The sequence below is a fragment of the Panthera leo genome, chromosome A2, assembly GCF_018350215.1.
Source record: "Panthera leo isolate Ple1 chromosome A2, P.leo_Ple1_pat1.1, whole genome shotgun sequence".
In the NCBI taxonomy this organism is placed as follows: Eukaryota; Metazoa; Chordata; class Mammalia; order Carnivora; family Felidae; genus Panthera; species Panthera leo.
In genome coordinates, this window is record NC_056680.1 from 80,076,813 (window position 1) to 80,090,563 (window position 13,751).

The 13,751-nt window shown below is 39.3% G+C and overlaps 1 protein-coding gene across 1 annotated transcript in view; it reads left to right on the plus strand.

The window, feature by feature from the left end:
* Positions 1-13,751, plus strand: part of RELN (reelin) — a 532,400-nt gene that overhangs the window by 455,368 nt on the left and 63,281 nt on the right. Inside the window, exons 42-45 of the mRNA XM_042915885.1 lie at positions 5,539-5,759; positions 8,139-8,286; positions 10,557-10,815; positions 11,671-11,920. Coding sequence (XP_042771819.1) covers positions 5,539-5,759; positions 8,139-8,286; positions 10,557-10,815; positions 11,671-11,920 — 878 coding nt within the window. The remainder of the gene's footprint in view (positions 1-5,538; positions 5,760-8,138; positions 8,287-10,556; positions 10,816-11,670; positions 11,921-13,751) is intronic.

Sequence of the window (13,751 nt, forward strand, 5' to 3'; positions counted from 1 at the left end):
ACTTCAACTCAGGTCATCATTTCACAGTTCACGAGTTCAAGCCCCGCATCAGGCTCTGTGCCAACAGCTGAGCCTGCTTTGGATTCTGTGTCTCCCTCTCTCTGTGCCCATGCCCAGCTTGTGCTCTGTCTCTCTCTGTCTCTCTCTCTCAAATTTTAATAAACGTTTAAAAAAAAAGAATTTTATGACTTTCAAACATCTACCTGTGTCCCTTGTGTAGGGAAAGGGCACAGCTGGAGGATGGAACCCCACAGAAAATCTAGATGTCTCATTAAAAAAAAAATTGCTCCACTCTCTCCCCCACCCCCCACCCCAGGCATTTCTGCTTTTTCAACCTCTCTCAGCATTCTTGTTACATATATTTGACTCTTCTGTTGAAAGCTATTTGGAGATAAAGGACTTCAATTCTAATAGAAATGAAATGAAAAGTATGGTTCAAAATATAAAACTAATAATACAAGTGAACAAAGAGAGGAAGTCAACAAAGCAGGCTGCCTCAGAATTTGTCTTTTCTCTCAGAAGAAAGAACTCATTCTTTCAGGGGATGTCAAGAAAAGAAGAAAGTACTAATATACTTTCAAGATGGAAATAGATTTACATTCCCAATGTGAAACTCAGCGTAATTAGAAGGCTTGGGTCTTCAAGCAAAACTACTAATACCTAGTACTTTTCCAAAAGGGTGAAAGTGAATTTTCACATGTCTGCATTCTCTTTGAACATAAATCCATTTGCTTCTCATCATATCATCAGCATAATTTTTATAATTTGACTGCTAAGGACTTGAATATTTTGTGCTTTCAAGTACATCATTTGGTAATTCTTGCTATTACACCAGGATATTATCCCAATGGAAAATCCCAACTGTTTAAAAAAAAAAAAAAAAAAAAAAGCATTACTAAGCAAAATGTCCTCAAGAAGATAGGGCTAACAGTTCGGCCAGCACAACCAGAAAGCTGCCATCGTGGACGGTGGGAGGATTGTGTGTAGAAGAATAGGGCAGGGAGAAATAGCTCAGGAAAAACTTTTCAGCCAAAATCAGTTGTATTATTTAAGATTATATGTTGCAGGAAATATAAAGAGGCTTACCAAAAAGTAGAAGAGCTTACTGGAAGCATACTGGGGAGGTTGCATGGACCCCACCTAGAAAGTGTGAGGACCTCAGCAAAAGGAGTGTGTGACCCCCATTTTTATCATGCTGACTTTACTCTCACTCAGCAAATCATAGTTCTCATGTGCTGGAACTCTTAATTCCATATTTCTGGAAAAGAAAATCTGAGTCACTCATCTACAGCCAGAAACCTAAGCAATGAACAGAAGCCTAGCTGTCAAAACTCCATGTAGTTAGCATAGGCAGGGAAAAGGCCTACTGGCCAATCACACAGACACCTATGACCAAAACCTTAACCATTATGGTATTGTTGACAGCTCCAAGCTTTCTCTCTCTCTCTCTCTCTCTCTCTCTCTCTCTCTCTCTCTCTCTCTTTTTTTAAGTTCGTTATTTTGAGAGAGAGAGCGCGCACATGTACACAGGTGGAGAAGGGGCAGAGAGAGAAGGAAGAGAGAAAATGCCATGAGAATCTCCTCACTGACAGCATGGAGCCCTATGTGGGGCTCAAACTTACAAACTGTGAGATCATGACCTGAGCCAAAATCAAGAGTTGGACGCTTAACCAACTGAGCCAATCACGCACCCCACCAGGCTTTCTCATTAATGGACCTCTAATTTCCTCCTGTTCTCAGCTAAGAATTGGATTAACTAGGAAACAACCCTAAAGATAAGTTGTAGGCTGTGAGCTAAATTTTTTTAACAACTGAGACTTGTTTCAGCAAGTTCCCACATGGAAATAATCCCCTTTAAAGAAGTATGCAGTAAAGTCACAGGACAGTGCTCCAGTGTCATGGAAATCACCAAACTTACCATTGGTAATGTCCATTGGGCTGTGTTGATGCATAGGGAAATACAATTTGGAAATCTGAGCAAGAGAAATTACAAGGCAATATAATTTGAACAAGAGAAATGTATATATTTTCACCTATTGGTTTGGGGTGTCAGTTTAAAATATACCTCCTCCAATTTTAAAGGTACAGAACTTAGACCATCATGCTATTTGTACTCCGTGCCATTTTTATTTCCATAAAAAAAAAGTATATCTGTTGAAGAGGCATGCCCACTCTCAGAATGGTTTAAACCTACCTTTCAAATTGCCTTCAACCATTTCTTGCAAAGAGAAGATTTTGCCTTAATAGTGTTGTCTAGTCCATGTTTCAGTAAAAGAATTAGCACTCTTCTTAAAACCCACACAGGCATGAATTGCTGGAAGGCAAAAGTTAAATTTTCTCCAACTCAGTGAACCATTCCTTGGTTTGTATTCAACATGGTACATAGTGACAGCACAAGCTAGATGCTAAAATATATATTTATAACCCATATTTAAATGACCCCTTTCCGTGCACATTACTAGGCACCAGGTACCCAAAAAGTATATGAAATGTTTTCAGGTGCAGAAATGACCATTTTTGCCTCCACATACAGTCCGTTCACATTTGAAGCATGAAGTATTGAGCTTTCATCGAGTTTTATTCACATCACCTTTGTGTCCTTTTTGTCTAGAGTCTTTTTGTGGTTAAAACTTCCTAATTGCTTTTGCTTTACACACTTTCATAATGAGTCAACCAAAACCCCCGTTTAATGAAAGCACTGTTGTGTGCTTGCAATTTTAAGTTTACGTTTAAAAAACAGGTCCTTTTGAATACCGCTGGCTTGGGAGAACAGACGCTGACATTCATCAGGGAGGGTGGCAGTGAGAAATTTTCAAAATAAGATTTCAGCAGAAGGGAACCACAGTGGAACCAGACCCTTCAGCCCATTTATCATAGTGCTTGCAGTTTCCGTGTCAAGGCAGGTGAACAATAATAAATATCCAACGAAGGTGGTTCATTTGTATTCAGAACATTTGAATAAATAAGAAGTTCAAAAAAATCCATGTAGGCTTTTGTTCAAAGGAAAACTCTAGCCATTTCCCTCAGCTCAGCAGTCTGAAAGTTCAAAGGGTAGAAAGTGCTTCTTGCCAAGACTAAACTCTGACAAGTATTTTAAAATAAAATGTAATTATGAACTGGCATTTTGGGAGCAGCTCCATATAGTGGGAGTCTTGATATAAACAATGAAATTAGGGTTAAAATTATATGTGGGAACTTGACTCCATCTGCTTTACTATCTACTAAACTTTAGAAGCCTTATAAATACTTCTAAAATTGACTTCTAATTTCTGTTTCTCCTTATTTAATTCTGAATTTGGTTTCTATGATAACTGGAAATGGGACAGATTCACAGGGCACAAAAATGAGTGTGTATGCCATGTCTATAGCCATGCCCTCAAAAATAAACCCGTCTTCTTTGAACTGAGTTTTGTGTAAACCCGTCTTCTTTGAACTGAGTTTTGTGTATAATAAAATACTAAACTATTTCTTGACTGCTACCTAAATCTGTAGGTTATTTCCAAGAAGCTAACTTATCATCAACAATGTGATAGCACAATTTACTTACAAATAAAAGAGAAAATTATCTTTGATTTAAAAAGAAATTAAGATGGGGCACCTGGGTGGCTCAGTTGGTTAAGCATCTGACTTCAGCTCAGGTCATGATCTCAAGGTTTGTGAGTTCAGACCCACATTGGGCTTTCTGCGGTCAGCAGAGAGCCTGCTTTGATTCCTCTGTCCCTCTCTCTCTGCCCCTACCCTGTTCATTCTCTCTCTCTCTCTGCTCCTCTGCTCACTCTCTCTCTCTCAAAAATAAATAAAGGGGTGCCTGGGTGGCTTAGTCAGCTGAGCGTCTGACTTCGGCTCAGGTCATGATCTTACAGCTTGTGGATTCGAGACCCACATCAGGCTCTGTGTTGACAGCTCAGAGCCTGGAGCCTACTTCGGGTTCTGTTTCTCCCTCTCTCTCTCTCTGCCCCTTCCCCACTCACACTCTGACTCTCTCTCAAAAAATAAAAAAAATAAATAAATAAAATTTTTTAATATATAAACAAACATTTAAAAAAATAAAAAAGAAAATCTTTAAAATAATAATTAAAAAAGTAATTAAGAAATAAGAGGCATCTAACCAAACAAATTTGATTTTGTCACTCCTCTCTTTAAAATAATCTTGTGCGGGGCACCTGGGTGGCTCAGTCGGTTAAGCATCCAACTATAGCTCAGGTCGTGATCTCACAGTTTGTGAGTTCAAGCCCCACATCAGCTGTGCTGACAGCTCAGAGCCTGGAGACTGCTTCAGATTCTGTGTCTCCCTCTCTCCCTGCCCCTCCCCTGCTCGCACTCTGTCTCTCTTTCTCAAAAATAAACATTTAAAAAATTAAAAATTAAATTAAATAATCTTATGCAGTTCTCTGTTACCAATAGGATAAAATCCAAAAACCTCAGTCTGGCTCTTGAGGCTCTTCACAACAAATGACAAACAACATATAGTGTATATGAAACACTGTACTGGGCAACACAAAAGAGTCAAAGAAGAAAGAGGCATAGGCATTGGCCTCTAGGAGCTCAAAATTAATAGGGGAAATAGGTACACTTTTAAATATCTCCAGCTGGGATAACTATAATAATGGAAATTCTGTCAAAAATATGGCAGAGAGAGAAAGTAAAGGACTAGTTATTTCCCATATGACCCAGCAATTCTATCATTCTACCCAAAAGAATTGAAACTAGGTATTCGAGCAAATGCTTGTACACAAATGTTCATAGAAGCACAGTTCACAATAGCCAAAAAGTAGAAACAAACAGATGTCCATCAGCTGATGAATGGACAAAGAAAGTTGGTATACCCATACAATGGAATATTATTCAGCCATAAAAAGGAATGAAATCTGATACTTGCTACAACCTGGGTGAACTTCAGAAACATTATGCTATAAGAACAAAGCCAGACACTAGAGGTCACATATTGTATGATTTCATTTATGTGAGATATCTAGTATAGGTAAATCCATATGGAGAAAAAGGAGATTAATGGTTGTCAGGAGCTCTGAGTAGGGTGGTATGGACAGTGACTACCGAATAGGCATAGGGTTTCCTTTTGGGGTGATGAAAATATCTTGGAACTCCATAAAGGTGGTGGTTAGCTCACACTGTGAATGTGCTGTCACCAGGTTATACACTTAAAATGGCTAATGGTTACTTTTATATTATGTGAATTTTACCTCAGTTTACTAAAAAAAAATTAGTTATGCAGAGTGTAGACAGATAGGGTGGAGACAGCTTCACCAAAGAAGTCAATATTGAAAAAGGTAGAAGGTCAGTTGGAATTCGACCCAGTGATAGGATTGGGAAGGGCTTACAGGAAATAGGAACGTAATTGGCAAAATCCTGGAGATTGAGGAATAGAGTTTGTGTTCTTGAAATGTCAACTCGTTTTTTCTACTTCTTGATTGTGGTGCAGAGGTGGTAACTGCCCACTACTCATTGATCAGATGTACTTACTTTGAAAGCGTATTGTTCTGTTCATTCCATTTTAAAAGACTTCTACCTCTTTTCCAGATCTGTGCGTTTCAGATGGTACCAAGGATTTTACCCTGCTGGCTCTCAGCCCGTGACATGGGCCATTGACAATGTCTATGTTGGTCCCCAATGTGAAGAGATGTGTAACGGACATGGGAGTTGTATCAATGGAACCAAGTGTATATGTGATCCCGGCTACTCAGGTCCAACTTGTAAAATAAGCACCAAAAATCCTGATTTTCTCAAAGATGATTTTGAAGGTAATCACTTAAAATAAGTTCTATGTAGCTTTGAAAAAGAACTTACATATTAAATGCAGGTAATTAAAAGAAGTGGTCATTGAGGCACCTGGGTGGCTCAGTGGGTTAAGCATCCAACTCTTGATCTCAGCTCAGGTCTTGATCTCATGGTTGTGAGTTCAAGCCCTGCATTGGGCCCCACACTGGGCATGAAGCCTACTTAAAAACAAAAAAGGTAATCATTAAGTTCCACTTTAATATTTCATTATTTATCCTTACAATTGAGACCACCCATGCCTTCAGTTAGTTCTGAATTGTATAAGGTTCTTTTTTTGAAACAATGGTCAGTGAGAATGAACAAGACCATGATTGAGAAAACTAAAGCTATTTTCACCACTTTTTCTATCACGTGTAATTTATGATTAATGATAATTTTAGAAAATGTTTCCCCACTGGATGTTATATGTAAGCGATGAACCACGAGAATCTACCCCAAAAACCAAGAGCACACTTTACGCACTGTATGTTAGCCAATTTGACCATAAATTATATATTTAAAAAAAAAAGAAAAAGAAGAAAAAATGTCTCTAGAGGGTTAATCTTGGGTAGAGGGAACAAGTTTCCAGAAATGTAAATTCCTGTCATTGTTTGTCATCAACTCAATAAGCAGCCTCTCATTGCTTTCTGTACCTTGGTTTTATACCTAGAATCTAATGTCATTATGTATGATGGTAATGTTATAACGTAGAAAAAAAAGGATATAACATGATGATAATGTTATACTCATATAACGATTGAAATTATTCACAATTAATTATATCCATTGGAGATATACTCTGATAAAACAATGGAAAAATATTCTAAGAGAACGTCTTGAACTAATGTCATGGCTATGTGTTTTAGGGTAGTGAGATTAAAAGCTTTTTTTTTCTTTTCCCCAAGTTGCTTATAAAATTGTTATAATTATGGTTTTAAAGTACATTTTAATATTAGGTATATTAGGTATATCAATACGATGAAGTATGATGCAGCCATAAAAAGGAATGAAACACTGATGGATGCTACAACATGGATGAACCTTGAAAACATTATGCCACATGAAAGAAGTCAGACACAAAAGGCCACAAATCATATGACTTCATTAATGTGAAACCTCCAGGATAGTCAAATCCATAGAGACAAAAGGCAGATTAGTGATTGGCAAGGGCTGGATGAAGGGGAGGTGGGGAATGACTGCTTAATGGGTGTAAGGTTTTTTTTATGGGTGATGAAAAAGTTCTGGAGCTAGGTGGTGGTGATGGTTGCACAATGTGAATGTGAATGTACTAAATGCCACTGAGTTGTTTGCTTTTAAAATGTTGGAGAGAAGCCTGGGTATCTCAGTGGGTTAAGTATCCAACTTCAAGCTCAGGTCATGATCTCATGATTTGTGGGTTTGAGCCCCGCATCAGGCTCTGTGCTGACAGCTCAGAGCCTGGAGCCTGCTTAGGATTCTGTGTCCCTTTCTCTCTGCCCCTCCCCCACTTATGCTCTGTCTCTGTCTCTGTCTCTCTCTCTCTCTCTCTCAAAAATAAATAAACATTAAAATTAATAATAATAAGGGGCCTGGGTGGCTCAATCAGTTAAGGTCATGATCTCATGGTCTGTGAGTTCGAGCCCTGCATTGGTCTCTGTGCTGACAGCTCAGAGCCTGGAGCCTATTTCAGATTCTGTGTCTCTGTCTCTCTGTCTCTCTCTCTCTCTCTCTCTCTCTCTGCCCCTCCCCACTCATGCTTTGTCTCTCTCTCTCTCTCTCTCTCTTAAAAAAAACATTAAAAAATTTTAAATAATAAAATATTGGAAAAGATAAATTTTGTGTTGTGTGCATTTTACCACAGTCAAAAAATTCTCTAGATCTAAGGTAAGTATCCAAAGAGATTTATAAGGACAGTATTTAGAAAATATTAAATTACTCTGTAATGTCTCCCATTAAAACTGTGTTTTTTAAAAATATTTTATAACACCTGCCTGATACTGTCCTCAGAGTAGCAAAGATACAATCAAAAAGCCAGTGGAAAAGCTACATTATGCTCTTACTTTTGGCCGGAATCACTCTCTGACCAGCCAGTGTCATTTTCTGCAGCATAGAAGAGCAGAAAGGAAGGACCCATTTGGCTAGACCATAGATACTCAGAAAAAGCCTTCTTCCCCTTTCTATCATGTGGACCCTTAAATTATCCAGCTAAGTTTAAACAATTCACACAAGCTAAACTGTTGAAGAGACCTCTTATCCCAAAATCTATGACTTCGATATTTATGACTTTGTATTTCAAAACTACATAAGGCCCTTGTCCTTTAAGAAAGAATATGCCTATATTTGCTGTCATAGGTAAATCACATTTACCGCTTTTTTTTTTTCAGGTCAGCTAGAATCTGATAGATTCTTATTAATGAGTGGTGGAAAGCCATCTCGGAAGTGTGGAATCCTTTCCAGTGGAAACAACCTCTTTTTCAATGAAGATGGCTTGCGCATGTTGACAACACGAGATCTGGATTTATCACATGCTAGGTAAACATTTTGGGATGCTATTGAGAAACCACATTGTGATAGACAGTAACAGAACATAAGTACATCAGAAAGAAGCAGACATGTGAAGGGCAAGGCTATCCATGGGACATGCTGAGCTGCTGTCTTATCTAAGACTCCATTAAGACATGATGTACATAATTTCTATTCTAAAACAGAGAGCTTTGCAAAATAAACTAGATCAGAAATGAAACATAGCTAAACAGACAAAAGTTAATATCAAGACAGTGATGGTTATAAGACAGTGACTAGGAAATGACAATGTTTAACTTCCTTTCACTTCCAGAAAATAATGTTGCATCTTTTTTATCCACCTTCTAGAGAATACTTTTCATCAGCACTTGGACTACGTGGAAAATTATCTACACCATGCTTAGTAAAAGCTTAACTGAAATACCATGCATCCTCCAATTATTCACAATTGATTTTATATCCATTAGCAGTTTAAGTAAAAAATATTTGAAGTGTAGCCTTATTCTTTGTAAGCCTTTCTTTCCAATGATTTGCTCCTGCTTTCTAGGTACTCATTTTCTGACTTGAGCACAGCCACTGAGAAACAAACATTTTAAACTGGCTCAGAGGATTATGTCCTGTCAAGATGTATATCCCTTGATCACTTGACGAGCCAAAAACTTAGCCAGGAAAATAAAGAAGACAACTTAACATGTGTAAAATGGAACCCTGACCTATTTTTTGCAAGTGAACAAAGAAGTCGTGTTTTTGTTTTTCAGAACATTTCAGAGAATCTTAAAATGTATCTCAACATATTTATCCTCCTCTTTCACCTAAATCTTTTATTTTATTGAATTATAAATTTGAGCGTGCCTCATAAAAATACAATTCTGTGAGATAATCTTACTATTATAGAAAGCAAGATTTTATTTATCTTCATCCTATTTTAATGCATATGGTTTAATTTGATGCTTTTTATTTCAGATTTATCATTAGCAGCCAAGTTCTCTAATTTAGAAATTATTAGATCTTTCCAAAATAATTCTGACATGGATTTGTCCATAACTAAATTAATATAAACATTTCCCAGTACAATAGACAATAGGCTAAAAGGCTTTTTTTCTGTAAATGTTATTGTTTTTATAGTTCTAAACGTCACTAGGCACTATGTATTTTTTTTCATTAATCCAGTGTTAAAAAGCTCCATTATTTATCTCATCTCAGTAGCATGCTGTGTGGGATTTGCATATATTGACCTCAAAATGCTCCATGTAAAATCCCAATTTTCTTGGGGTTATGAGATAAATGAGTGCCCAGTTAATGGAGATGGGGGAGGGGAGGAACCCATGAAGAATGCATGGTTTTATATATGGAACTGATAACTTTCATTATGAGCCCCAATATGCTGCCTGTGTTTGACATGCATACATAATTGGGTGTATGTGTTGGGTTACACATGAAATTTATTCTGCATTACCAGCTAGCATAGCGGCCAGACCAGGCACCAGCCGCTTGCCTGCCAAAGATAACATGTGAGCTAGTTTTCCTTGGCACCCCAGCTGGTTACTGCCACTCTGTCCACTTCCCTGCCAGTTGGAAAGGCTGCCACTGGCTGGCCGCCATGATTCTCGATGGCCAGTCTCATCCATCCCAGACCCAGCAATAGTCAGAGGCTGGCACAGCCCACTATTACCACCACCCCATACTCACTTTCCTGCCCCTGGCACAAAAGACAGAAAAGAGGCCCAGGCTCGACACACCTCTTCCAAAAGATGCCTGGTCTTTCACAAAGAGGTGCTACAACTGCTGAATTTAAATGTGTCTCCCCAAAACCAATAACATGAGATCTGAAAAACTGGTAAGACCTGAAAATGGATGATTTCGCCAATTAACGGCATAAACTACATTCATAGCATTCTTCCAGCTTCAGATACTAAGGACAAATTTGTCTTAAATAGATAGCAATACACACTCCCAAACTTGAAGAGGCTTTGGACCCCTCCCATCTTCTTATGGAGTAACAACAGGATTGGGGAATGCTCAGTTCCCTCAGACTCTCCTCTGTGGAAGGGTACAAAATATAAACTTGAGTACAGAATTGCCTTTTTTTCATTTCATTAACTCCCTTACATTAACAAGGAAAATTGGGATTTGAAATGATTGCTTTAGACACTTGTTAAATCATCATATTCTTTAAAACCGTGCACTTTCCCCGTATTACCCTGTGTGCTTGTCTTATGTTAATAGTGTGCATTTCTCACTGAAGTGAAAAAATCTACAGTAAACTTTACTCATGTCAGATTTGTGCAGTTCTTCATGAGGCTGGGATGTGGTAAAGGTGTTCCTGACCCCAGGAGCCAACCCGTGCTTCTACAGTATTCACTCAATGGCGGCCTCTCATGGAGCCTCCTTCAAGAGTTCCTTTTCAGCAACTCCAGCAACGTGGGCAGGTACATTGCCCTGGAGATACCCTTGAAGGCCCGTTCCACTTCTACTCGCCTCCGCTGGTGGCAACCATCTGAAAATGGGCACTTCTACAGTCCCTGGGTTATCGACCAGGTCAGTCCACTCAGGATTAACTACTGTAATGTTTGGCACTTGAGCTGCATGTGGCCTACAAAGCATCCAGTCTGGCCCCCTCGCTCAGTAGAGGAAGCCCAGGACCAACAATTGAATGACTTGCCCAAGGGCATACAGCTAGATTAGATATGGCAGTTAGCTTCCTTTCCTTCTCTTTTCCTTCAATTGCCTGAGCCTATAAAAACCAGCAACACAACAGAAGGCCCAGGTCCTGCTCATAGAGAATTCTGCCATATGGATAGAGGGACTTTATCAAGTGTGATGCGAGGTTATAATTCTCTTAAAAGGAAAATGTGCAAATTAGCACTGGTACCACATGCAGTAGTTTACAAATCCTCGTTCCTAGCCTTTGAAGAAGAAATAAGTAAATCTTCCTAACAGCCTCATGGACACTTCTAAACGATCTTCATACATAATAAAATGCATATCAAATCCCAAAGAACCTGTTAACAAATGATAGAATCCATGCAAAAAATTGGAACTGAAATGCTTTAGGATACAACTGTCCTTAAATAGAAATTTCACATGGAAAATAATCACATGTAAGCCAACTTTTGCTTTCCCAGCTTGGGTGCATGTAGTTTCCAAAGGCACAATTTGGCCCATGAAGGCTGTGAATGGTTTTGTCAATACTTCAATTTGTTTTCTGTAGCTTCTTGCCAGATGGGCAAGCAGACCACATAAACAAAAGCATTCTGAAAGGCCCCAAACAGTATGCTTGCTGTATGATGCCAGTTTTGAGCAATCTGACAGATAAAAACAAACAAAAAGACGGAACTCTTCTTGTCTCTTGAAACCATATTAAAAATTTGTTTTCTTGAAAATACATTTCAGATTCTTATTGGAGGAAATATTTCTGGTAATACAGTCTTGGAGGATGATTTCACAACCCTGGATAGTAGGAAATGGCTGCTTCACCCAGGAGGCACCAAGATGCCTGTGTGTGGCTCTACCGGAGATGCCCTAGTCTTCATTGAAAAGGCCAGCACCCGCTATGTGGTCACCACAGACATTGCTGTGAATGAGGATTCATTCCTGCAGATAGATTTCGCTGCCTCCTGCTCAGTCACAGACTCCTGTTACGGTAAAAATTCCATTTCCGGGTAGAGGAACATTACCCCATTTCCGGGTAGAGATAGATAGACAGACAGACAGACAGATAGATAGATAGAGATAGATAGATATAATAACCCCTAATATATCTCTTGTTGGAAAATCCAGAATTTTCTTGTACGATCAGATTTGCAGAATTATAACTCTCATCACATAGAGAATGCCAGAATAAGCCATAGGATTTACACATAAATTTGCATTTGCATAGGTTTTAATTCATAGGGCTTTAGATTAGTCTGGTTACTGTCTTCTTTCCAACTCCCCAGGAATCATGACATTTTGTTGTTCCCATTTTGCCTTATACTTTTCGCCATTCTAGGTCATAGCATATTCTAGGCCACCCTCATTGTGACCAGTTTGCATCCTCAAGGTTGTATACACACACACTCCTACTCACACATGACTTGCACACACACACACACACACACACACACACACACACACACACACACACCTATCCTAGGAGATATAAAAACTGACATCATTGCATACTTGGAGCCTTCACTGGAATGCAAACCTGTTGGGATTCTGGTAGTCTTCCAGCCTTTTACCACCCCTTATCATTCTTCCTCCAAGAGATACAAACTAGAATGTTCACAAGGACCTTGTTCTGTTTTAGATTCTGGGGGGCCAACATCTGACAAATTTGGTTACTTCCAAGGTCTTACAAAATCCAGATTTTTCATATTTCTGTTAGTTTGAACTTAGTGGACATATCTTAAGGGGACTCCCAGAAGTGCAGCTTCTACCTCAGGATCGATTAGTCAGCACTAACCTAGTCAGCAGGGGTGGAACATGGAAAAGTATAAGGTACCCATCTGTCTTCAATAGGTCTAGTTGAGGGGATACTTCCAAAAGTTAGAGTGCAATAAATGACAAAGTCAAGTGCTCTGTGAATTGGTGCTGATGCCAAATGTGATGAGAGCTCAAAGGAGAGTGAGATGACCAATGGATGGCCAATCCAAGGAGTTTGGGAAGATTTCACAAAGAAGCTGTCTCAAGTGGGCATTGATGGTTGCAGTGGATTTGAAGAGTGAATAGAGAAGAAAGGACACCCCAAGCTAGGCTGGCAGCATAAGCAAAGAGACAGAGGTGGGGGTCCTCCTAGTCCATGCCGAAAGCCATGAGCAGACCTGCCTGAACAGGCAATATTTGCATCTAGTGGAGGAGAGGAAAGTGCTGATTTTGAAAATGGAAAAGGGTGGTAAGGTTCTAGATGCCTACTCCCTCAGTAGCATAAGAAATGGATGGGAACCCAAGGAGGTAAGCTATGACACAATAGGCCTGCACTAGCACCAGGACTGACACTCTACCCTCCTGTGTACTTTCTACTATAGGCTGGCACAGCCTCTTGAGAAAGGTTGAACTAAATGACAAAATCAAAGACGAAAGCAGAGATGGATAAGCAGAGTTGCCAACTAAGAAGAGCCTTACAAGGCACATACAAGAATTTATAGGGGCACCTGGGTGGCTCAGTTGGCCACCAACTGATGGCTCAGTTGGCATCCAACTTTGGCTCAAGTCATGATCTCACCGTTCGTGGGTTCAAGCCCCGCGTCAGGCTCTGTGCTGACAGCTCAGAGCCTGGAGCCTGCTTCCGATTCTGTGTCTCCCTCTCTCTCTCTCTCTCTGCCCCTCCCCACTCATGCTCTCTCTCAAAAATAAACATTAAAAAAAGATTTGAAAAATGTTTTAAAAAGTTTAAAAAAAAGAATTTGTACCTGACAAGGACATGAATAAAAGGACTCAAGTGCAGAGAAGCGGCATGGTGTGTTTCTGGGAGATGAGCCCAAAAGCTGATG